At 36.3% G+C, this 25,729-nt stretch overlaps 1 protein-coding gene across 1 annotated transcript in view; it reads left to right on the forward strand.

Moving 5' to 3' along the window:
• LOC136165349 (sodium channel protein type 2 subunit alpha) overlaps positions 1 to 25,729 on the forward strand; it is an 86,753-nt gene that overhangs the window by 16,738 nt on the left and 44,286 nt on the right. The window contains exons 6-14 of the mRNA XM_065931673.1: positions 135 to 226; positions 1,106 to 1,378; positions 6,373 to 6,436; positions 7,953 to 8,094; positions 8,231 to 8,437; positions 10,238 to 10,525; positions 15,112 to 15,459; positions 19,270 to 19,402; positions 23,678 to 23,916. Coding sequence (XP_065787745.1) covers positions 135 to 226; positions 1,106 to 1,378; positions 6,373 to 6,436; positions 7,953 to 8,094; positions 8,231 to 8,437; positions 10,238 to 10,525; positions 15,112 to 15,459; positions 19,270 to 19,402; positions 23,678 to 23,916 — 1,786 coding nt within the window. The remainder of the gene's footprint in view (positions 1 to 134; positions 227 to 1,105; positions 1,379 to 6,372; positions 6,437 to 7,952; positions 8,095 to 8,230; positions 8,438 to 10,237; positions 10,526 to 15,111; positions 15,460 to 19,269; positions 19,403 to 23,677; positions 23,917 to 25,729) is intronic.

The raw sequence follows: 25,729 nt of genomic DNA on the forward strand, positions 1-25,729 counted from the left end.
AGAGTCTTGAGAGCTTTGAAAACTATTTCTGTAATCCCAGGTAAGAAGAAACTGGTATAAGGTGGTAGGCCCCTTATATCTCCAACTTTTCTTGTGTTCTGTTATTGTGTTTGTGTGTGAACTCCCCATTACAGATATGTGACAGAGTTTGTGGACCTGGGCAATGTCTCAGCGTTGAGAACCTTCAGAGTTCTCCGAGCATTGAAAACAATTTCAGTCATTCCAGGTGAGAGCTAGGTTAAACACCGAGGCTGACTTCAGCAGCATTAGTGGTACAGTCACAGCTTTTGTGCGTAAGCCTTGTTGCTTTTCACTTATTGCAAATGTTTGTAAAAAAGCAAGAATCAGTACATCATGTTTTGGATGGATTTGATTCTTTGCTTTTTCTAGTTGTTTTCTTTAAAATGAGCAGTTCTAAATCAGCCTTTGAGTTTAACAAGTTTTTGCATGAGGCATTTGCAGTAACAGGCTACATGGTTTGCGTCCTGTAACATCAAGCTTTCCGCATAGAAGCTAAACTATGACGCATTCGAACTGATGCAATTTGACCAGTTGGGTCTAAAATTGGTAATTATGTTAACTTCAGATAAATAAAAGAGCAAGAGATAGCATGAGTGCTGCATGGGACTCAGTTTTCAGATGTCTTCCTTTTTTAACCCATTCTCAAGCTGATAGAATTCACAAATATATAACCTCATAATTCAGTGACTTCAAGATTTCTTACTATTTTACTCATACAGATTTTTCTAAAACCAGTGAGAGGTTAGGGAGTAAGACATCTGCAAATAAAAGCAAAGTATTTATACAAGGTTGATGTTTAAGCATGAATATCAAAACCATTTCTTTTGCTCTAAGGAGTATTTGGAAATACACTTTTGGTTTGTTTCCATTCACAGTTTTCTAATGAAAATACAAATTCTGCTTTCATTCATTTTCACCAGCTAGCAGGCTTTTCATGAAAGTGTTATTCAGTCACAAACATTAAACTAATATTGTTGGCATTCTGCATGACATCTTTATTTTCCAGGACAAGCTCCTGATGTTTTCTCTATAACATAGCTGTTGAATAGTATATTTAAACTCCTCCCTTTGATTTTATTTGTAGGCCTGAAGACCATCGTGGGGGCCCTAATCCAGTCGGTGAAGAAGCTCTCAGATGTAATGATCCTGACTGTGTTCTGCCTGAGCGTGTTTGCACTAATAGGATTACAGCTGTTTATGGGCAACCTGCGAAACAAATGTTTGCAATGGCCCCCAGATAATTCTTCCTTTGAACTAAACATCACTACCTTCTTTAATAACTCACTGGATGGGAACGGTACCACTTTCAATAGGACAGTGAGCATGTTTAATTGGGATGAATATATTGAAGATAAAGGTAAGATATACTCTTTTAACTATTAAGCTATTTAGTCCTTTAAATATATTTTTTAAAGTATATATAGTGAAAATTGTCTCCATTTTGATGTGAACCAAATTAGTTAGACCAGTTTAAGATAACTTAATATATGTGATGGGAAGTCCCCTGGTGGCTCAGTGGTGGAGAATCTGCCTGCAATGCAGGAGACATGGGTTTGATTCCTGAGTTGGGAAGGTCCTCTGGAGGAGGGCATGGCAACCCACTCCAGTATTCTTGCCTGGAGAATCCCATGGACAGAGGAGCCTGGTAGTCTACAGTCCATGGGGTTGCAAAGAGTCAGACATGACTGAAATGACTGAGCACACATGTATGCAATATATGTGATATAGAAATCAAATGATACCTTACTCCTTTTTCCTTATCTTTTGATCAACATGATAAAAGTACCATTTGAAGACATATTCTTTTCCCCAACGAGTCTTAAAAGCAATACAATATAATGCTGTATAAACAAAAAGATTTATTTGAAAGACGTTGATCAAGAGTTTTCAGTCATCTTAATAAATAAATCAGTAATTTTAAGTATTCAGTGTATTTTACTGAAATGGATTGTTAAGAAGACTGAGGAATTTGACTCAATATATGTACTGAGCACTTATGACATATCTGGGAGTAGAAAAATCAAGATGACATCTGATTTTGTGTACTCATCAGAAAGTTAAGCAGCCTTAGTCCAGTGTCACTTATTAATGAGAAAGTATAAACTCAAAACCTACATTTGTAATATTTTTATTCCAGCTTGTCTCTTTGGTATCAATCATAGTATTAGAATTGTTTGATTTTATTTTAGAGATGGACTTAAAAACATAGTAATGATATACTTCAGTATAGGGCTTCCCTGGTTGTTTAGCGGTAAAGAATCTGCCTTCCAATGAAGGAGATGTGGGTTTGATCCCTGGGTTGGGAAGATCCCCTAGAGAAGAAAATGGCAACCCACTCCAGTATTCTCACTTGGGAAATCCCATGGACAGAGGAGCCTGGCAGGCTACAGTCCATGGGGTCTAGAGTCAGACATGACTTAGCAACTAAGCACACACACATACTTCAGTATAATTTCTTATTGAAGGCAGTCCCTCTATCATTGGAATGTCCAAATTCCTCATTCTCTGTGTACAATTAACTAGCCATCTTCCATTGGTCTCTTGATTATCATTATTTCACAGGGATGCTTAATCTGAGGTATCTTTTATGACTTTTAGAACTATATGAAAATTTATCATTTCCCATGATATATTAATGTTTTAAGAGTTAGTATTGGTATGAAGATTTATACTGGAGAGATTAAGGTTCACTGGCTAAGTGAATAAATAAAACAAATGATTTCATTATTTATCGGCTTTCCTATTTATTAATATTATAATAGCAGCATAGTGACAATCTTTGCACATAAATTTTTGATGTATTTCTGATTGTTTCTTTCAGATAGATTTATACTAGTAGAATTTTGGAATGTCAAAGAGTTTGACCATATTAAGGCTTAGTTCAGTTCAGTTCAGTCACTCAGTGGTGGTCCGATGATTTAGGACCACACGGACTGTAGCACACCAGGCTTCCCTGTCCATCACCAGCTCCTGAAGCTTGCTCAAACTCATGTCCATCGAGTACGTGATGCCATCCAACCATCTCATCCTCTGTCATCCCCTTCTCCTCATGCCTTCAATCTTTCCCAGCATCAGGATCTTTTCCAATGAGTCAGTTCTTCACTTCAGGTGGCCAAAGTATTGGAGTTTCAGCTTCAGCATCACTCCTTCCAGTGAACGTTCGGGACTGATTTCCTTTAGGATTGACTCATTGGATCTCCTTGCAGTCCAAGAGACTCTCAAGAGTCTTCTTCAACACCACAGTTCAAAAGCATCAATTCTTCGGTGCTCAGCTTTCTTTATAGTCTGACTCTTACATCCATACATGACTACTGGAAAAGCCATAGCTTTGACTAGATGGACCTTTGCTGGCAAAACAATGTCTCTGTTTTTTAATATGCTGTCTGGTTTGGTCATAACTTTTCTTCCAAGGAGCAAGGGTCTTTTAATTTCATGGCTGCAATTACCATCTACAGTGATTGTGGAGCCCCCCAAAATAAAGTCTGTCACTGTTTCCATTGTTTCCCCATCTATTTGCCATGAAGTGATGGGACCAGATGCCATGATCTTCATTCTCTGAATGTTGAGTTTTAAAGCTAAATTTTCACTCTCCTCTTTCCCTTTCATCAAGAGGATCTTTAGTTCTTCTCTTTCTGCCATAAGGGTAGTGTCATCTGCATATCTGAGGTTATTGATATTTCTCCTGGCAGTCTTGATTCCAAGTTGTGCTTCATCCAGCCTAGCATTTTGCATAATGTACTCTGCATTAAGTTAAGTAAACAGAGTGACAATATGCAGTGTTGACATATTCCTTTCCCAGCAACAACCAGTCTATAGTTCCATGTTCAGTACTAAATCTTGCTTCTTAACCTGCATACAGATTTCTCAGGAGGCAGGTCAGGTGGTCTGGTATCCCTATCTCTTTAAAAATTTTCATTTGTTGTGATCCACACAATCAAAGCCTTTGGCATAGTCAGTAGAGCAGAAGTAAATGTTTTTCCGGTATTCTCTTGCTTTTTCAGTGATCGAACGGATGTTGGCAATTTGATCTCTGGTTCTTCTGCCTTTTCTAAAACCAGCTTGAACATCTGGAAGTTCATGATTCACGTACTGTTGAAGCCTGGCTTAGAGAATTTTGAGCATTACATTGTTAGCGTGTGTGATGAGTGCAATTGTGTGGTAGTTTGAACATTCTTTGGCATTGCCTTTCTTTGGGATTGGAATGAAAACTGACCACTTCCTGTCCTGTGGCCACTGCTGAGTTTTCCAAATTTGCTGGCTTATTGAGTATAGCACTTTAACAGCATCATCTTTTAGGATTTGAAATAGTTTACCACTAGCTTTGTTTGTAGTGATGCTTCCTAAGTCCCACTTGACTTCACATTCCAGGATGTCTGGCTCTAGATGAGTGATCACACCATCATGGTTATCTGGTCATGAAGATCTTTTTTTTTTGTATAGTTCTTCTGTGTATTGTTGTCACTTCTTCCTAATATCTTCTGCTTCTGTTAGGTCCATACCATTTCTGTCTTTTATGTGCCCATGTTTTCATGAAAGATGGCTAGAGAGGCATAGTCTCAAATTCCGAGAGATCAAATTATATAACTCCTATAGCAGTGTCTATCTTACTGAATTCCCATTAATATTAACTGTTACTGTATGGTAAAGAGAAAAGTATATCCTCTTTTTAATTATTAATGTGGTAGCATTTATGTTTATCAGTAGCATTAGCAATTAATATATTTTATATAGTGTGAATTATCTGTTGGTATTTTTACTCATTATTCTATGCAATGATAGTATATTTTGGGAAATTCATAAGAATTCTATAATTTATCAAGTATATTAACCTTTTGTCTTTTTTTTTGCAAATGTATTCTCTAGCTTCTTTTTCTTCTCATTGTTCTTGATGCCTAAATGACTTGATTTTTAGGCAATCAAGTCATCAAATTTGTAGGTTCCCCCCCATATTTAAGTTTATAAATGCCTCTGAATTCAGAGATAATACAAATTTTCACCTAGATAGTCTACATATAAAACAGCCTCATATATTCTGCAGTATAAAAAGTCTTCATATTTTTATATTAATGGACTTTTTTCTAAATCTTTAGAATTATTTTTTGATATATGTTATGAGGTAATGATCTAATTTTTTTCATAAAATTATGACAGATTGACCCATGTAATAAAGTAAGATATTCTTTGAATATAGACTCTCAGAATTTCTGAAAACTAAAAAAAAATTGTGAGGGATATGTGTGTGTGTTTTAATGTGTTTATGTCTCTGTGTTTTTGTATGTGAATATGTAAATATGTATGTTTATGCATTTGTCTGTTTTCTGAGATATTCTTTGCAACTTATTAGCATCATGTATAAGGTATTCCTTAAGAATAAAAACTAGGTATACTTAGAAAATCTTTATCTCCAAAGGGACAGGTTTATCTTGAAAGATAATAATCAAGCCAAAACTCAAAACAAAACACTTATTTATAGCATCATGGAAAGGGCAAACACCTAAGCCCACTTTTCACAAGAACCTGTTAAAAGTGGCGGGAAAAAAATGTCTGAATCCATTTTGAGTCCAGACAAAATGTATTTGTAGAGTAAAATGTTTTTTCATGGCAGCATTTAGAAACAGCAAGGCTTTTCTTTCTCTCACTTTCTGTGCCAAGTAAAAAACATCAGTTTGGCAACTCTTTTTTGAATTATCTCACCTGGGTTTGATCACTGGGTTAGAAAGATTCACTGGAAAAAGGAATAAGCACTCCAGTATTCTTGCCTGGAAAATTCCATGGACAGAGGAGCCTGGCGGGCTACAGTCCATGGGGTTGCAAAAAGCTGGACATGACTAAGAGACTAATACTTACTTAAGCGATTTGAGTTTAAATTTGCAATAAATACTAATAGGGAATGCTATAATAGTTACATCTTGGAAACATTTCTTTTTAAACAGATTTTCTAAACATTTGTTTAATCAAAAATGTTTGTGATATTTGTATGGTATCAGTTATTATTTTCATTTAGCCATACACATATTTGGGCTTCGCTGGTGGCTCAGCTGGTAGAGAATCCGCCTGCAATGCGGGAGACCTGGGTTCGATCCTTGGGTTGGGAAGATCCCCTGGAGAAGGGAAAGGCTACCCACTCCAGTATTCTGGCCTGGAGAATTCCATGGACTGTATAGTCCATGGGGTCGCAAAGAGTCAGACACGAGTGACTTTCACTTCACTTCACTTCATACACATATTTATTATTTTATCAGTTTTATTATGCTTTAAAAAAAATGTAAGCTTTATTACCCAGACACAGTGGCTGAAGCGTTTTGAAGGTTCTTCAAAATGATTCTCTCTATTCTCCGCTCTTTTAAATAGGTCACTTTTATTTTTTGGAAGGGCAAAACGATGCTCTGCTCTGTGGCAACAGCTCTGATGCAGGGTAAGTGCTGTTCTGTGGTGAGCCTCAGTCCACACTGCTCCATAGGCCCTGGCCTGCCACCTCCCGCCTACCCTGCCCCCGCTTGCTCCTCATTCAAAGCCCTCCATAAATTCCACTTCACGCTGACTCAAAATAGCTGGGATAAGTGTGGATTGTCACCTCCTTCACACACTCATGCAGCAATTATTTTTCCATACTAGGTCACAGCTAATCTTCCAAATTAGTTCAATGGAAAATAGAAAGAAAAAGAATACATATACATAAAAAGCTCAAGTTAATAGAATTCATAACCATGTTCTTTTATAAGTGTGATATTCTATATATACTAATGTGGTCTCAATGGCATAAAATATATCTGAAGATAATTTCAGTATCTGATCTGTGGTGAGTACATGTTTAGCATATTTTAGCAAAATGGTTAAGAGCATAGACCCGAGAGTTTACACGAATTCAAACCCGAACCTCACCATATAATGTCACCTCTCCTTGCCCTGATTTCCCCAGGGGATAAGTAGGAATAAATTATAAGGTGACTGTGAGAATTAAATGGATGAATGAATGTATAGCTATTACAGCATTCAATAAGTACTTCTAATTATCATAACTGGCATTATGTGAATGCTTGTTGTTAAGAAGCATTTTCCCTGGAGCTAAAGCTAGAAGGAAAATTCAGAGAAATAGTTCTTTCTGTATTTATGAGATTTTAGAATCATAAATGGAAGTCTGATGTTCCTCCTGAGGTAGGTGCTATTGTGGACATTAGTAACTAGTATCTGTAGCAGAATCCCCAACGTAACAAGCTTTGCATTTGGCCCATATGAAACTGCTGCGTTTATCTCCAGATCTTAATAATAAGTAAAACAGACTGATTTTAACTCTTCTCTGTACTGTTCTAAGTGTTTTACATATGATGTCTTATTCAGTGATTGTAAGTTTGGAGGCAGGTTCTGTTATTAGCCTTTTCTTACATACAAGGTGTTCCAAACCAGCAATTTGCCCAAGATCACAGCCCAGAGTGTCAAGCACAATGTTGAGTCCGGGTCAGCTTTATCATTAAGGTTATACTGTGAAATGTTCACTCTGCAGACTCATTCACTCCTGTTGGTATGCACCTTCCCTATCTTTTTCTTACCCCGCTTTCCTACCTCCACACTCAACACACTCCTGCCTCTAGATATCTTCAGTGAAAATCGAATTTTTCCCTGCAGACTTATTTTTCTGTTCATCTTCACAAATCTCAGAAGATAGTAATCATAATATGATTGCTTCTATAGGGAGGCACGATAAATATAATAATGACAATCATGAATCACAGAGAAATCCACAAATAGACTTAGCAGATTCTGTTGTTATGTAAATCAGTCCTCTTAGTCCTGGACTCAGCACTGGGTAAAGTGAGAACAATCTGCTTTTTCTTGTGCTGCATAAAATAGACATCAGGGTCTATAAAAACAGGAAAGTCAGCCATCCAACTTGCAGTGACAGATGTCCCCTCTTTCTTTTCACCTAATCACAGCCAGTGTCCAGAAGGATACATCTGTGTGAAGGCTGGTCGAAACCCCAACTATGGCTACACAAGCTTCGACACCTTTAGCTGGGCTTTCCTGTCCTTATTTCGTCTCATGACTCAAGACTTCTGGGAAAACCTTTATCAACTGGTGAGAACAGATAAAATGATTCTTCTGGGAAGCATGAACTCCTGAGATCAAGAGAACTATAATAAAATATTACTGAGAATGCATGCTTGTAGCATTCTGTATAAAAGTTAATAAAATATGTCTTCCATTTTTGCAGACTCTACGTGCTGCTGGGAAAACATACATGATATTTTTTGTGCTGGTCATTTTCTTGGGCTCCTTCTATCTAATAAATTTGATCCTGGCTGTGGTGGCCATGGCCTATGAAGAACAGAATCAGGCAACGCTGGAAGAGGCTGAACAGAAAGAAGCTGAATTTCAGCAGATGCTTGAACAGCTTAAAAAGCAACAAGAAGAAGCCCAGGTATAGTAGCAAGCATTGAGCCCTTTTGTGTTTATCTCCATCCTCTGACCATACTGTCAAGATCAGAGACATTTAAACACACAAAATCAGCAGTGATAACTGACAGTAGAAACATGCCATATGTGTTTAATAAGTGCTGGGAGTCTATTTGGTAATTAGAGACTTATTCTTTTATTTTGATGATTACTTGGGCTTCCCTGGTGGCTCAGACTGTAAAGAATCCACCTGCAATGACAGAGACATGGATTTGATCGCTGGGTTGGGAAGATAATGCTGGCAAAGGGAATGGCTACCCACTCCTGTATTCTTGCCTGGAGAATCCCATGGATAGAGGAGCCTGGCAGCCTACAACGCATGGAGTTGCAAAGAGTCACACATGACTGAGCCACTAACGTGATCACTTAACTATAGTAATGACATCCAAACATGGCAAATTATAATGAGTTTATTGGCATTTTTTTCTCCCTTATGACCCTTCATTCACTCAAGCTCACAAAGTAGTTATACCTACCTGCCTTTGGTTGAACTATTTTCTTAATCTTCTGGGGAAGCAGAATTCAGTTCTGGTTGCTTCTTCCTTCGTGTCACTAGAGGTGGGAAAGGTCAGAAAACCCAGGTCAAACTGAGAAGATTATTTTATAGAGTCTGGAAAAAAAGACAAAATCCTATTTAATATTTATTTTCTATTTGAAGAGTTCAAATGCAAGCTTGTGGATTGCATAAAGAAAACACTGGTACATAAACATGCTAAATCATTACATTCTATGCCCACTACCCTGTAAATCTTATAATTTGGACTTGAAGTTTCAAAATAATTTCTCTAATTATATGTGAGTTGTTAATCCAAGTAAAAATATTCGTTTTTACTGAATGTAGAGTACGGTTCCCTTTTAGCACTGAGTATCCTAAATATGTAATAAAGATCAGACAAATAAAATTATACTGGAATAGCAGCAACCATATTGAGCACTTTATCTTTCCAATAATTGTACTGTTGTCATTTATAAATTCACTCAGATGCCATGATTGGGGATTTTCTTATATACAGTCTCTAATTTGTTTTCATTGTGCATTTCTTAGTGAAATAATCATTTTAAGTCAAAGAGAAAAAAAAGGTTTATTAAAACAAAATTCTTGACTGAATTAAATTTAATAATTTATACTGGCACTAAAATCATTGTCAAGTGGAAGTGTGCTAGATCAGGTTAAAATAGGAAACCTTTAGTTCTTAAATTATTTGCTTCTTATGACATTGTTTAAATAATAGAAAAAAGTCTTTATGATATTTGACTGTCTTTTGCATTTTATTAGATAATTAGAATGTGTAGTGTGAAGCCACGGCTTGAAGATCTTCCTTGAAGTCACATGTATGATCTTTCACTTTTCTCTTAATTTTAATTCTTTAAATGGTTTAATGATAATGTGTGTGTGTGCTAAGTCGCTTCAGTCATGTCTGTCTCTTTGCGACTCTATGGACTGTAGCCTGCCAGGCTCCTCTGTCCATAGGATTCCCCAGGCAAGAATACTGGAGTGGGTTGCCATGCCCTCCTCCAGGGGATCTTCCCAAACCAGGGATTGAACCTGTGTGTCTCTTACATTGGTAGGTGGGAATTTTACCTCTAGCACTACCTGGGAAACCCGACAATGACAATATATGAGCTGTTTTCCAAAATACATACTAGGATAGAGAATCATTTTTAAAAATCACATATTCATGATACCAAAGATAAGTGAAGCAGTAACATGGATAGAGTTTTTCAAAGTTTATATGCAATTGCCATTTCCCTTACACCCTTCTAGGCAGCAGCTGCAGCAGCTTCGGCTGAATCAAGAGACTTCAGTGGTGCTGGTGGGATTGGGGTTTTCTCAGAGAGTTCTTCAGTAGCATCAAAGTTGAGCTCCAAGAGTGAAAAAGAGCTGAAAAACAGAAGGAAGAAAAAGAAACAGAAAGAACAGTCTGGAGAGGAAGAAAAGGAAGATGGGGTCCACAAATCTGAATCTGAAGACAGCATAAGAAGAAAAGGTTTCCGGTTTTCCTTAGAGGGAAGCAGGCTGACATATGAAAAGAGGTTTTCCTCTCCACATCAGGTAAACGTATTATATTATATAAATTGCATTTGTTATAGCAAACACATGTATTTAAAATATGCCAGAATTTGGTTAGAGATAAAACTGCCTTCCTCCTTAATGACACCATGCTTTCAGAATGGTAATGACTGATGAGTAAGTTTTGGTTATCACCTCAAGAAATTTGTGAGTTTTACAACTTTTTGGAATTCCAGGAAAGCATTTTTAAAGCATAGATCCCACTGAATTTGAGAAGGCTTGTGATTCTGAGATTTCCCTAAAGACTGGTAAGCATCTCAGGGCAATTTTCCACCTGAGGAGTAATCAGTAGATGGTTCCCATCCCTTCTTAGCTGTGGTGCCTGGACTCAGTGAACTGTCGATTTTCTGAGTGGCAGCTTCCTAGAACTGAAGAGTGGATTCTCTCAGACCATCTATGCAGTTGTTTCCATCCACCTGCTAACTTCATATGAGGAATGTATTCTTTGCGTTCTTGTTTCAAGGGAAATCGGAGCATCATTTTTCTAAAAGTGTCATCAAAAATTTTAGGTAGATGCGCACTGAGGAAGATCTATGATACTAAATAAACAATTGTGTTTAATTGCACTTGATTGCCTGTGTCTCATGTTTAAGGAGACTTGAATGAAAATAATATGTTGACTTATATAGTGCAGAAAATATTATCTAGATGCTTCTGGCTTATCTACCAACACCAGCTGCTGTAACTTTGAAATTTAGGACCATTAATTGTTTTTAAAATTACCAAAAGAATTACAGGTTTTCGGTACTGAAAAACTTCATATCCATACAATTAACAGTAACAATTTGAACACCGACAGCAATGATAATGGCTAAGACTTACCTGGTGCATTGCTTCTTACAGTATAAACTTACTGAGGCCACTCAGGGCAGCCCTAGGGGGTACTGTCATCCTCATCCCCAATCTGCAGATGTGAAGACAAGGGGACAGGTGGTATTCTTTGTTGAGTGCGTTTTGTGTTTGGTATTCTTCTACCGTAATTAATGTTAAAAACCCTGAATGTACTCTTTTCACTACATTTTAGGCTCAGTGAAGTTAAATAATTGCCCAGTGTCATATAGTTATTAAACTATATGTCATATAGTTATTAAAGGTTGAAGTGGCATTCACAGTTGGCCTGACACTGAAACCCTTGTGGCTGACTAGAAAGAATATTTTTTAAAAAGTCTTAAGAAGCTGATGAGAAAATTTACAATTTGATTTCATTTAAAAGATATGTATATTTAGGATTATATATGTTCTTTGTATCCACAGTCTCGTATAACCTTATGTTTAATACATATATAATTTTTACAGGTCAGCCTGATTCACTCTGATTCTAGGTAACATTATGACATATGCTAAATGAAAGGACTAGTGCAGTTGAATTCAAATTTGAAGTAGAATCTACCCTTGTTCGTGTTGTTGTCATAATCATTATGCCTTCATTAGTGGAGACTTGAATCTCAATAAATGTGAATGTAAAAAAATCAAATCTCCCTTTTAGAGTATTGTTTGTTTTGAAGGAAGGGAAGAGGGAAACAAGAGAAGGAGAAAAGAAGGGAAATAAGTTAGCCAGGGAAAACCTACCAGAATTTGAAACTGCAAACCAGATACCAGATACCACAGAGAGTCACCCCAGTGTGCTTTATCTCGAGTCCAATAGAACTAATTCTAGGCAGAATAGTAAAGTCTGAAAATGTTAGGTTCTACCCACCTTTTTCTGTACATGTTGTCCAAAGACGTAACATTTTCCCCATACCATCTTCTTAAAACTTCTGCTTCTTAACTAGCTGGGTATCATAGGTGATGGCTGACTTATACAACATGTAATATCTGGCTCAAATGGATATCTGTTTCTGAAGTGGTATTTGTATAAAAATAGAACTGAAGATTTTTATCTGAAAAAGAAGTAATCAAGCAACTAATTAAGAAGCTGGAGAGGGCAATGAAGATACAAAGAGAGAGAGAGAAAAGGAGGGGAAAGAAGTCATACTAATTTCACTTTGCAAGACCCTTATAAATAATACTGAAAATAGTGAGCCTGGCTACAGTGGTGAAGGGTCCATAGCTTTTGCTAGGTTTTGCAGGACACAAGGCCCAAATGTATTAAAAACTATTGTTTTATAGGGACATGATAGGCAATTGTATTGGTAACCATTGCTATTTTCATATTGAAAAAAATATAATATATACTTTTACCACTGGATTACAATTTTCTCAGAGTAGGTGGATTATATGAAATACTTTTTAGACTTCTTAAGACTTGTTACTGTGGGATAGGGGAAAGAAGGAAGTCAAGAGTGCAGTTTCTAACCACAGCTCAAGACAATCTGGGTATTTTATTTTTAAAGCGTTTATAAGATACTGTTGACCTTCTAAAGTTATTATTTCCCTCTGTATTTGTGATAAACCAAAGATCCACTTATTATGGCAGATTTTTTTCTTCCTGTCCATTCATCCTCTATTTGTAACAGGACATTTGATTGCTATAGATTTATGTAATTAATATAAGCAGTGGACATTGAGGTTAACACATGGAGAACAATCATTTTCCATATAGCTGCCACATGTAAACTATTCTCTTGTGCAGCATAATTCACCTTTGAACTTTGAGAAACAGTGTGTCTAATTTTATAACATTTCTCTCCAAACCATCTGCTGGCACTAACTGAGGGCAGAACTTGTAGTATAAAAACATAAACTGTTACTAAGATGGTACATATACATAATTTCTACTTTATTTCCTATTGTCAAGCATTTATTGTCTGGCTTTCTTTCTGAGGTAGTGATAACCAGTAGGTCACAAATTCTGTAGATATTATGTCCTTATATCTAATTCAAAGTCCCTTGTGAATAGAGAAATGAGACATGAAAGAAACTGGATAGTGTAGGAGAGGTTGTAAAAATATTCATGTGGAAATAACAAAGGAAATGAGTTATCTTACTAATGAAGTTGATAATAGCATGAAAAAACATGCATATAGGAAAAGAAGAAATAAGTTCTTCTGGGAGAATAGATCAGTATTCTTAGATGTGTTTCTTTCTGTAAATAATGACTAAGATCACATAACATAAGGTAGTATTTAAAGATGACAGACATTTTATAGATGTTCATAGGTGTCACAGAGAAAATCATTCTTTAGCTGAAAGTAAAATTAAATGATCACTTATTAGTCAGGGAATGTAAAATATATATAGGTGCAAAATAATAATTTTAGTTAGCTTTAAATCCTTTGGAGATAAAAAGATGAAACTAGTAATGTTTAAATGATGAGTTGGTATTTTATTAATAATCATAGAAATCCAACTTAAACCACCTTAAGCAAAAAAGAGAATTAGATCTTGCAAATAATATCAATGAGTAGCTTTAGGCACAGCTGGACTCAAGGGCTCAAAACATGTTACCAGGGCGAAGTATCTCTCCACATCTACAGATTCCTCCAACATGGTGATAAGATGCCCGCCATGACTCTGAACTTATAGTCAGTGGTTTTAGCAACCTCAATAAAAAATGCACCCCTTTCAATTGCAAAAGAAATTGGTGACTGTCACTGGACCATGCAGAGTCCCCTATCCATTTTTAAACCAGTCTCCATGGCCAGAGGCATGGAATACACTCATTGGCTAGACCTGGATCATGGTCCTGCCAGAGAGCATTTCTTGGAGATAACCAGGGTACTGTCAACAAAGGACAAATGGATATTGGAGAAGCAGAAACAAGTGCTCCCCAGAGTGAAGTTGTAAAATTGGACTAGTGGTAAACAGAAAATGATTCATTGTGCTCAATGCTACTGTGCTTGAGAATCAAAGTAAACTGAATGATCCCAGTGACAGTGTAGCCATCTAGAAAATTGTTAAATGATTGTGACCAGACACTTAGTGAAAACCAGGTTTTTGTAAATGTGGTGCTCTTCAGATTTCTTGAGACAGACAAAAGAGTGAAAATCAGGGAATGAATCATACAGTCTTTCAGTTTGATTTGTTTAAATTATTCATGAGGACTGTAATAAAATATGCAAGGGGAAGGGGAGAAATTGCTCCTTGTTACTATAATTAAACAGACCTACTAGCAAGACTGATTTCATTTTTCTCTGTGGCGAAATCTGCATTGGGGTGTGGTCATGTGGTCACTAGTGCACCCTTACTGGTGTAGTTTTGACTTCAAAGGAACTAAATATAGTTGTGTACTTAATTGCTCTCCATTGGATTGTTAAATAAGAATAGTTTCTAGAGAAGAGTTTAGTAAAGATTTCAGTTCTGAGTGCCAGAAATGAAACATAACAGTCTTCAGGGGTACTTCTGACTCTCGGAAGTCATGGGTAACGTAGAAGAAAATGACAGAAAATCAGAGCTCAGAAGATGAAAATGAAGGAAGGAAGAAAACAGGGAAAGCAAAATAAAAGAGCTGAACCCCGGAGAAAGTTCCAGAATGCCACCAGCAGTGACCACATAAGCCCTTGATCACACCCATCCAATGCCTTATCCTAGGTAAGTCAGCAGCTATGAAGCATGAGTCCTGGCTCATATTTTCCAGAACACTTAATTCTGTTCATCTGCTTTTTTGTTTCCTTCCTTGCGGTTGATAGTCTTTACTGAGCGTCCGTGGCTCCCTGTTCTCTCCGAGACGCAACAGTCGGGCGAGCCTTTTCAGCTTCCGAGGCCGAGCCAAGGACATCGGCTCCGAGAATGATTTTGCGGACGATGAGCACAGCACGTTTGAGGACAACGACAGCAGAAGAGACTCTCTGTTCGTGCCGCACAGACACGGGGAGCGGCGCCAGAGCACCGCCAGCCAGGTCAGCCGCGCCTCCAGGGCGCTCCCCATCCTGCCCGTCAACGGGAAGATGCACAGCGCCGTGGACTGCAACGGCGTGGTCTCCCTGGTCGGGGGCCCCTCTGCCCTCACGTCCCCTGCTGGGCAGCTCCTACCAGAGGTGAGCCCAGGGAAACCTGCAGCTCCTGGGCAGGGAGGTGTGGCTGGGGCAGGCGGCAGTGGTTTTCTATCCCCACCTGTGTGAGTTTTAGTGAGCCTACTCTTCAAAGGCCAAGGGTCAGTTCAGTCAAGTTATGAACTTATTTTGTCAAATTGTTCCTTTCAGACTTTTCCACAAATGAATTAAAAACGTAAGTTGGATCCATAGACTGTAATGAGAAGACCTCCATCATTATTACCACCATATCAAACTTGCCAAAAATACAGCAACAATTTATCATGCATTATTTTTAATTAATATAAGCAAAATAAATGCAAGAAATGATATAAATACCCATCTTAAGCATCTTGTTATTTCTAATCCTTTAAAAGCAGTACTTGATACTTGCACTTGAAGTAGATACTATTACTAAATGCATCTAAATTCTGCAACACAACGTTCTTCCTCTTGGCAGGTCATGGTGCTATAACATTTTAGCACCCAGTCAAATGACCATCGTACATTTATATGGTAGAGAAGCCCCTTGAAGTACCTGGTAAAGTGATGTGTTATAACTATTAGAGCAGATTTCAATTTTTATATTACTGTCCTGAGTTTTTTTAATTAACATAATGGCCATAAATCATGCATACAGAACTTAATAGAATTTAGTTTCAGCTAAATACCAGACACTGGGATATATTATTGACATTTCCTTCGTAAAACATAAATGCTTTTTAACTTTGGTATTAAATAAGATTTCATTTACCAGTATAAAAAATTCTAGCAATTTGGTTGTACTTTATAGTTTACCAAATCATATTAAAATCTTCTTTGTATGATTTTTTTTTTGCAAAATTTTCCTCATTATAGTTGGATGAGCTCTGTCAGTCACATTAAAATCACATGGCGTCAGCTTTCAGTCAGCTAATAGAACTTCTTACTTTGGATTATAGAAACAGCCGTTGATCATCCTTACTTTTTTGCCTGGCCTCTCCCCACCACTTCTACCAGAAAGATATTCAAGTATCCTAGAATCAGATCAAATCATGAATAAAAATAGAACTTTACTGTGAAAGAACCAGGAAAAATGCAAAAGGAATGCCAACTTCTCTTAAAAAATAATCATGCCTAACTATGTACCAGACAGTGTCCAGAACACTTTATTGCATTAATTCATTTAATCCTCACAGCAATACTTTATCATAGTTATTAATATTATCTTCATTTTACTGAGAGGAAACTGAGGCCTGTGGATGATGGAGCTAGGATTTGACCCTATATATGCTGGTTACTGACCCTACATTCTATCCATATTGCAATATTACCTCCCACTAATTTTCTTTAAATTTTCTTAAATGGAAAAGAAGAGATGGTTAAGGAAACACACCCTTTCATTTTTACCCAGTGTTTCTCAAGATATATTTCATCATCAGACTACTTGCCTCAGAATTCCCTGGGATACTTCTTAAAATGGAGATTCTTCATTTCCCCCTCCCTCTACCCCTGGCAGCCACCATTCTCCTCTGCTTCTCAGAGTTTGATAACCAAAGGGTCCAGCATATCAGTTATGCAAGATAAATAAGTTCTGGAGATCTATTGTATGGCATCATGCCTAGAGCTAAGAATACTGAACTGTAACTTAAAATTGCTAAGAAGATAGGTCTTATGCTGTGTTCTCAACCCAAATAGCAACAGCAACAATGATAAGGCGGTGGAAGGAAACTGTAGAAGGTGATGGAAATGTTTATGAACTGATAGTGGTGATGGTTCACAGGTATATACTTATCCTTAAACTCATCAAGTTGTGAGTGTGAAGTATACATAGCTTTTTACATGTTGATAATACTTCACAAGAGTGGTTTAAAGAAAGAAATGAAGATTTCTGGGCCCACTCACATTTACTCAGACCAAGACCAAGAGGCCAGGAATCAGTGATTTCTTCTTTCTTGACAAGCATCCCACATGGTTCTTACACATATTGAAGTATGAGTATTTCTGATCTTGATAAATGTTCATTGAGAACACGAAAATAAACCTACAACTTCTTTACATGAATGCAAGAGAATTTCAGTCCATCAGAAAATATTTAGCATTTATCAGTAATTATCACTCCTGTCCTATCACAGCGGGGGGAATAAATCTCTGAAGGTAAATTCGGGCAATTTAAACAAAGCCTAGTTTAGTATCCGTTCCCTGTTGCTTGATGTCTACCCTTCAGCGTTGCAATCAAGCGCTGTGAGGCAGGGCCCTGCACCATGGTGTGGCAGGAGATGCAGAGGCAGACCACAGATGTGGCTTTGCAAGACTGCAGAGAAAAAGAAGAACAGAAAATAAGCAGCTGTGGGCAAATGCTACCTTCCAGAGCACACAATATCCTGCACTTTCACATTAATTCGATTGAAGCAATTTAATTTAAGAAAGAATTTCCTTGGTAATATCATTAGAGAGTTTGAAATCTAGCACTAAAAATTAGACAAATATTGGATAACATATATGATTTTGTGCAGAGCAGAAGGGACTAGATAGTCTTTAAGTGACCCCATTTTTTTTCCTCCAAACTTTGACTTTCTCTGATGAGGCAAAATATTTTCAGTTCTGATGCAACATTAATAGGATGTTACATTCTTAATAATTAACTAAATAATAATTAAACTAAATTTTATAACTTTATCTTACACTTACAAGAGGACCCATCCTTGGCATTGAAACTCTAATTTAAGGCAAGACATCATAATGGGGGATCTTTGATTTTTAGCAATGATATGATGAATTGATTCTTTTCTATTCCAAAATAAACTCACCAGAATTTCAATATGGGCAGAAATTTATTCCCACTTCAAGAGTTCAAGCAATGAAGTTAGTGATCACAGGAGAAAATAGGGGCAAGACTCAAGCATTTCTAATGCAAGTCTGAGTGCTGATAATAAAGAAGAAGTCACTTTTATTCCTCGGAGGATTTTCCTTATTTATATAAGCAATATGAGTCCTGTTCACCTACTTATTGTGTTATCGGTAATTAACATTATTTTATTAACCTTGTTACCTCTAATACATACATAGTCAAAAGCAGAATTTCCACTCCATTAATAGGATTGTCATTAATGAGGATGAACATTCATTTAGGTCAACCTAAAATTAATTTTACTGTGAAAGAAAAGTAAAATTCATGAGAAAAAAATAACCCCTTTCTGAAACAAAGCTTTTTAAATCAAAAAGTTGTCTCTTAGAGTTGAAAATATTTAGCCTCATTAGAGAAAGGCAAAGTGTGAAGGTGAAAAAATGGGGTTGCTTAAAGGTCATCTAGTCCCATCTGCTCTATACAAAATCATATGTGCAGTCCTGTATCTGTACCTGTCTATAATGAACAGAAACATTTTAACATGGAATTCACACTTTAGGAGTGCTACTACTGATGCATATTAGGGAAACCTGTAAAATTCTTTTCATTCATTGAACCACATGAATATATATAAAGATCTAATAATATGTGAGTAAATCAAGGAGTAATATGCTTCAGTTTGAAGTTCTAGACAGGATTGACTGAAATGCTAAAAGGTTATCTATCCCATAAGAAGCAAGATGCCTCCAGCCCAAAGCTCCAAGATGGATGAATTAGAAAAGTCCATCTTGATCACAAACCCAGGCATCCCTGAATGCTGAGAATATGATGGGCTTTCAAACCCTTCCCAAGAATGATGATTCTAGCAATGTCTCAGTGAGCTGTTTATATCTGACAAAGCATAGTGAGTATTTGGCTAAATAACACCTATTGCGGGAACACTTTGGCCTTTAAAGTACTAGTTATTTCATATGAAATTTTGTTTTTAGGGCACAACTACTGAAACAGAAATAAGAAAGAGACGGTCCAGTTCTTATCACGTTTCCATGGATCTTTTGGAAGATCCTTCAGCAAGGCAAAGAGCAATGAGTATGGCTAGTATTTTGACCAACACCATGGAAGGTATGTCAAAAGTCTTACAGCACAGTTACTTGGTGGTGCCTTGGTAATGGTGATAAAAAAACTTTCATAAATTCTAAGAGTTAAATTCTTCCTGAATTGATACCACAATATTATTATTTCTTTTACTAAATAAAAGTAAAATCCACATGCAATACCTCCATTCTGTTGTCTTGTATAGATTTTTATATTTAGCCTCCAGGAAGCTACTGCAAACTCAAGGTATACCTGGAATATAACCTTGGTAGATTAAGTTCTTAAACTGTTGAAGTTTATCATGTGCATGACATCAAAAGGAATGTAATGATAAATGTTTATTTTTATAGTGATGCTAACACAGTTGAATTGTATTAACTGCTTGAGACTCAAGCTATAAACTCATTTGATTTAACCAGAAGTATAAATGAAAAGTGGAAATTAGGGTTTACTATTAACCACTTTGAAGCAAAGTTTTCAAAATTTTGAAAACTCCTTTTGCCTCTCTCTCTGATCAGAGTTTAATAAAATCTCAACTTTCTCTTTAGTTGCTGATTATATATGAGTAGTTAATACATTGTTAAGAGGTCTGGATGTTATAATTCCAAAATAAAGAATTTGGGGACAGCTTGATTTGTAATCAGTTATTGACTCTGTGTGTCTATTTATGGCTCTGTAGTTGTTTCTTCATCAGTTAAGTATTGATAATGATGTTTAGAATAACATTGTTGTAAAGAGTAAATAAGACCTCATCCATAAAACACCTGTGTTCCTGGAATGTAGAAGGCAGTCAATAACTAGTATTATTGGTTGCTTTATCATTGTTTTGTTAATTCACATGTTTATGCCTTTCTGTACTTGTTAATGAATTCAAACATCAACTATCAATTTCACCTTGGAAAATACTTTCATATAAAATGTATTCTATCATCCTCCCTTGCTCTCCTTTGCCCTTCTGTCCCTTTCACTCTATAACCCTCCTTTTCCTTCCCCTCCCAAGTGTGTGTGTGTGTGTGTGTGTGTGTGTGTGTGTGTGTGTGTAGATGTGTGGAAGGAAAAAGAAAGATGGAGAATGAGAAAGAACACAAGCATGTGTTCATGCTTCTCTGTTAGTTGTAGTTTCTCTTAATACTGGATAGATTCTTGGAATAATTATTTTCCAGTCTGAATGCAAAGACCCCGTGATGTTTAATAATACCCAAAACCTGAGAGCCACAGCCAGGAAAATCTCACAATGTAGATGGCCATATATATCACAGCCATGTCAGTTGCTACAGTCCCAAGATTCGTAATGTCCTAATGCAATATCAGAAATCTTTTCACTGATTTCTATGGGATATTAAACTCAGTACGTTCTTCCCCAACCTCGCCTGCGTTAGCTTGCACTCCCTCTTCCCCCCCAGCTGCCAGTAGCTTGCTCCTCCCTGTCCCTCCAGGTAAATCTTTTGAAGATTCTCTGGTCTTCTGCTCCTTGCCATAGCAAAACCACTGAGAGGAAGCTGCCAGTGGTTCTGCTACCGATGTCAGCAGCATGTCTGCTCCCTAAAGCAAGAAGTAGAGAAGGAGACAGGGTAAGTCTTAATTAACACTAATTTGCACTACTGATGGCATTAAGTTTGAATTAACCTAAGAAGTTACTTAAAAATATCAAGCCACCACCACAAAATTGAACTTATCCACTAAGACATGGAGTTAAAAATGAGTGCACACATTCCCATATTGCCCTCCATGAATATGTGTCTCATGGAATTGCTTAGAGTGAGATGATGTCCTAGAGATAAGAGTAACAGGAAGCAGGAGACTGAGTGTTTGGCTTTAATATCTGCAGAGCTTTTAACTTGTTATTTTTGCGAGGAACAATGGCTGAGTTTTCATTCTATTTTTCATTGGTTGTGTAGAACGCAAAGCATACTTTTCTTTATTCAGTTATATCTAAACACTTTGAATCTGGCATTGATCAAGGCTGGTTGTTAGCTACATATTGCACACAGGCAACTAGAACTGTCTTTAATATAGTCCTTTTTGGTTCCTGATAATGGTGGAAAAGTGTCTTAGGTTGACATAATCTGTTTATCTGGGGATCCTTCCTTCTGAGTCTAATCGTGTTTTAGTTTACCTTTGCTTTTTTCAGCCAGGCTTGTTGACCCACGCTGACAACTTTTGTTTTCCCTCTTTTGAACTACAGCTGGGTTTCCATTGTCCAGGGTAATGAATAGCCTCCTACCTAATGACACTGTAGGAGACACACAGAAATGAATTGTTTCCTTTTCAAATTTTTAAAATGCAAAAACCACGTGGAAATATTTCCTGGTCACATCTTTGGGAGGAACGGTGGGAGGTGAGGTGGAAGCACTGGGGAATTGAGGGAAGCCAGCAAAGCTCTAAACTGAGTTGTAAATGCGTCTCAGTGTGGATAACCCACCCAAGGAATAATGGAGATGTGGCTGTAGTTCTCTCCTGAGTGCTTTGTTTTGTTTCAAAGTGTGATAATTCTTTTTTCCTTTTGGCATGAATAATTGAATGATTTTATTTTAGAACTTAACAACGCGGCTTCACTTTTTCCTGGTGTCAAGATGAGCAGCACTGGCTGTGTTTTCCCTTTTGAACTTTTCTCTCATTTTTTTTCCACACAGTTTCCGTTTGCTTCTCTTTATCTGCTAAATTGCAAGTAGCATTTTAAAAAATACTTATGCTGACTGTACATAGGCAAAGAGATTTTTTTCAGTTCTCTTTAGTTATTTACTGTAAATGATATTGTCCTTTTATCTTCAGTATAAATATGAGTTTATTTGGGAGTCTAGAAGCATCTACAAAACAGCACATAAAAACTATATGTTTTTCTTCTGCTTTACAACTTAACTATTCTTTATTGTTTACAAAATTACATATTAAGAGAAATGGAAATAAACTGGGTACTTAAAGTGTTTCAGTATCTAAAGACACAATTGAAGAATCTGCTTCTAAATGGAATTCTGTGAAAAATAATCAGGAAATTAATTTACTTTAGTGAAGTAACAAACTTTATAAAATTAGTAGTAAATGTCTATCAGCAAAGTAAAAATCACCAGCTATGGTAGTGTTTGTCCATTGTATGAATTCCCTTAAAAAGTTTAATTTCTAGTAAACTGTCCCAGATTTGGAGAGATATTCCAGTTGCCACAGTAGTAATACTAAATTGACCCACCAGAGTCAGTTATGCTATTGATGAACAAAGAATTCTTTCCTCAATTTTAGTGCTCATCAGTCTCATGAGCTTTAGTGCTAATCAGGTCTCATATTTGGCTGAGCAACAAATAGGATGTGATACTGGCAGAAAACAACAACTGTATCCTTTTCTCACTCAATAATTGATTGAGATAAATATACCAAAGGAAAATAGTATATAATTTCCTACTTTCTAATTCTCCCAAATTCTTTGCCAATATTTACTTTTTCAGTATTTTGAGCATCACCTTAAAGATCTGTGCATTTCTGTCTTTTTTCTCATATTATTTAGTTGAAATTCTTCTTGAAATCATTATAGTATTTTGTTAAGTAAATGTGTCTTTATATGAAATCTTTTATCATAGGTTTGGTGTGATTGTTATTTTAACACATTAAAATAAATGCATTTCATGAAAATTTATTAATTATACATATGCTCCATCTAAAATCCTCTTGCATTTTACCAGTAGTGCATAAGTCACATTTTGTGAAACAGTGAGGATCTCACTTTCTTAGAGTGGATATTTCCTCTTCTTTTGTGTCGTCTATTTAAATCAAAAAATGTGGCAGAAAAAAAGAGTTTTGCTGAGTTTAATATGTAATACTATATCTAATTAGGTTTAACCAGAAACTTTCAAGATTGGTGATATTGACAGAACTCTTTCATTAAAACACCCAAAAAACATATCTAATCCAGGAAACTGAAATTCATCATGACTAATAAAGCTTTTAAAGACTTCTCCTGAGAGACAGTCTTTCATAATATAAGTGTTCTATCTGGAACATAGATGGCATTTAAGTATACTCGACACAAGTCCTACCCATTAATTTTTGATAGCCTTGAAGATAATTATCAGATAGTTTAATGTTATAGATAGACTCTTGGAAACCATGTTTAACTAAGATACATTTGTAAAGTTTACTAGCCCTTCCACATTTTTTATGACAGCTGGTCTATCAGTGCTTTCCTGCTCAACCATCAAATTAACCTATAATACTTCTTAACAACTTCAGAATTTTTTGAGTCACTTTCAGTTTAAACCAAAGGCTTCTTAAAAGGGAGGAGGCAGTTTTCATAAGTATTCTGTTTTCTTCCAGAACTTGAAGAATCCAGACAGAAATGCCCACCGTGCTGGTATAAATTTGCTAACATGTGTTTGATTTGGGACTGCTGTAAGCCATGGTTAAAGGTGAAGCATGTTGTCAACCTGGTTGTGATGGACCCTTTTGTTGACCTGGCCATCACCATCTGCATTGTCCTAAACACCCTCTTCATGGCCATGGAGCACTATCCCATGACGGAGCAGTTTAGCAGTGTGCTGTCAGTTGGGAACCTGGTAAGGCTCACTGAGGGTTATCTGCTCATTGAAAGGATATGTGGTTACTTTAATGAATTTCACACATCACTCTCAAATTAAAGATGAATTAATTGGCCATATTTACACGGGCAGCAAAAGAAGTTCAGCATTGCTTTTTTATAACAAATTGTATTGCTTCAGTTAAGTAGTAGAAAAGAGTCAAAGATTTTATTTATAGTTTGACTTAGAATTAAATATAAATTGCCCATTCATTAAAAAGGTCATTGTGAATTACAGAGGACAGAGATCTATGGTAAAATGCTGTTGTGTTCCTCAGGTATTTAGAAGAGACTCTTTCAGACATGTTTACATTTGTCAAACGAATTAAGTCAGGTAATTTTGAAATATCTGTTCATACCTGAAGATGGATTTTTAAGGGAAGAAACATCATATGGAAGTTATTATTTCTGTTTGAACTTGCCCTATACATTTAGGAATTTATAAACTATTAAGTTTTGCGTATTTTTTTACTTAAAATTCTGTACTAACATTCATGGCTACATGGTAGAGTGATAGAAATGAAAGTCAAAATGAATAAATTCAGGTAACAAAAATATATTGATATAAATGTAAGAGGTTTATTAAGTTTTCATGAACCTCCCACCTTGATAAATGAACATATAGGCAGGTTCTATATAGATGGTAAATGATATATTCTGAAGGATGATACACAATATTTTTAGACTCTGAATTAACCATTGTTGTTCTATTATAACCAGATAGGTCTTAACTGATAAAGTTACAATATATATGCTGACCACTTATTTTGTACCAGACATTGTGCTAAATAGTTTACATAAAATCCCTCTTTGTAGGTACCCACAAAGTCAGTCCTCAGGTAGATACTATGAATGTCTGCATTTTACAGTGAGGGAATCTATACCCATAAGAAATTGACAGAGCAATGAAGCTTTAAATACTGTTATCAGAGACTCTAAAAGATATTTCAAAGACTGTTTTAAGCTGTGCCCAAAAATCACAGAACTTTAGGAAAGGACAATAATGTTACCTAGTCCAAATTTTTTCACATATGCAGGAATCACCTCAACATTATCTATAAAAAAGTGAGCAAGGGATAAAATAAGCTTTATGGAGATGAGTATTAGGAAACAGCTCAAATGAGCTTAAGCAAAAATAAGCAAAATAAATTTTAAAAAATAATTCATTACTTCAAGTAACTAAAGTCCATTTGGGCATAGCTCCAGGTTTTAATCTGTCTAGATTCAAGTTCTCAATCAATGTCATTGGGAGTTAGCTTCTTGCGAGCTTTTTCCCAGTATGTTTCTTTCATCTCTGGCTGGATATTCTATTGATGGCAATGTTGGACCAACTTCTATCCTACTGACACAGCTCATTAAGCAGAAAAAGTATGCCTCCTGACAAGTGTTTCTAACACAAGCCCAAGTATTGAATACCATCAGCCTGGTTGGAGTTACAGAACCATTTCTAAGCCAGTCAATCTGGTTCTAGGGCTAGAATGCCCTAATAGGTAATCATCTGGTGAGTTTTTGGAAAGCTAGGGAGATCAGAGGCAAAGTCAGGGTGTTGACCGCAATGAGTTACCTGAACCTTTCACTTAAGAATATAAAAGTAAGAATATTAGTTTTATTGTCTTAATTCTTATATTCTTTATCACTTGATAAACCTTAACTATAGTAAACAATTAAATAACAACTTGAATACAAACCATTTGAGGATACTAATTTCCTGGGTCTAAACCAATTTTTAAAACTCAGAACTAAATTGTGATTTGTTGGGAATAAATTAAATTGCTTAATAGTTATTTACGCTT

This window comes from Muntiacus reevesi, chromosome 3 (genome assembly GCF_963930625.1).
Source record: "Muntiacus reevesi chromosome 3, mMunRee1.1, whole genome shotgun sequence".
Classification (NCBI taxonomy): Eukaryota; Metazoa; Chordata; class Mammalia; order Artiodactyla; family Cervidae; genus Muntiacus; species Muntiacus reevesi.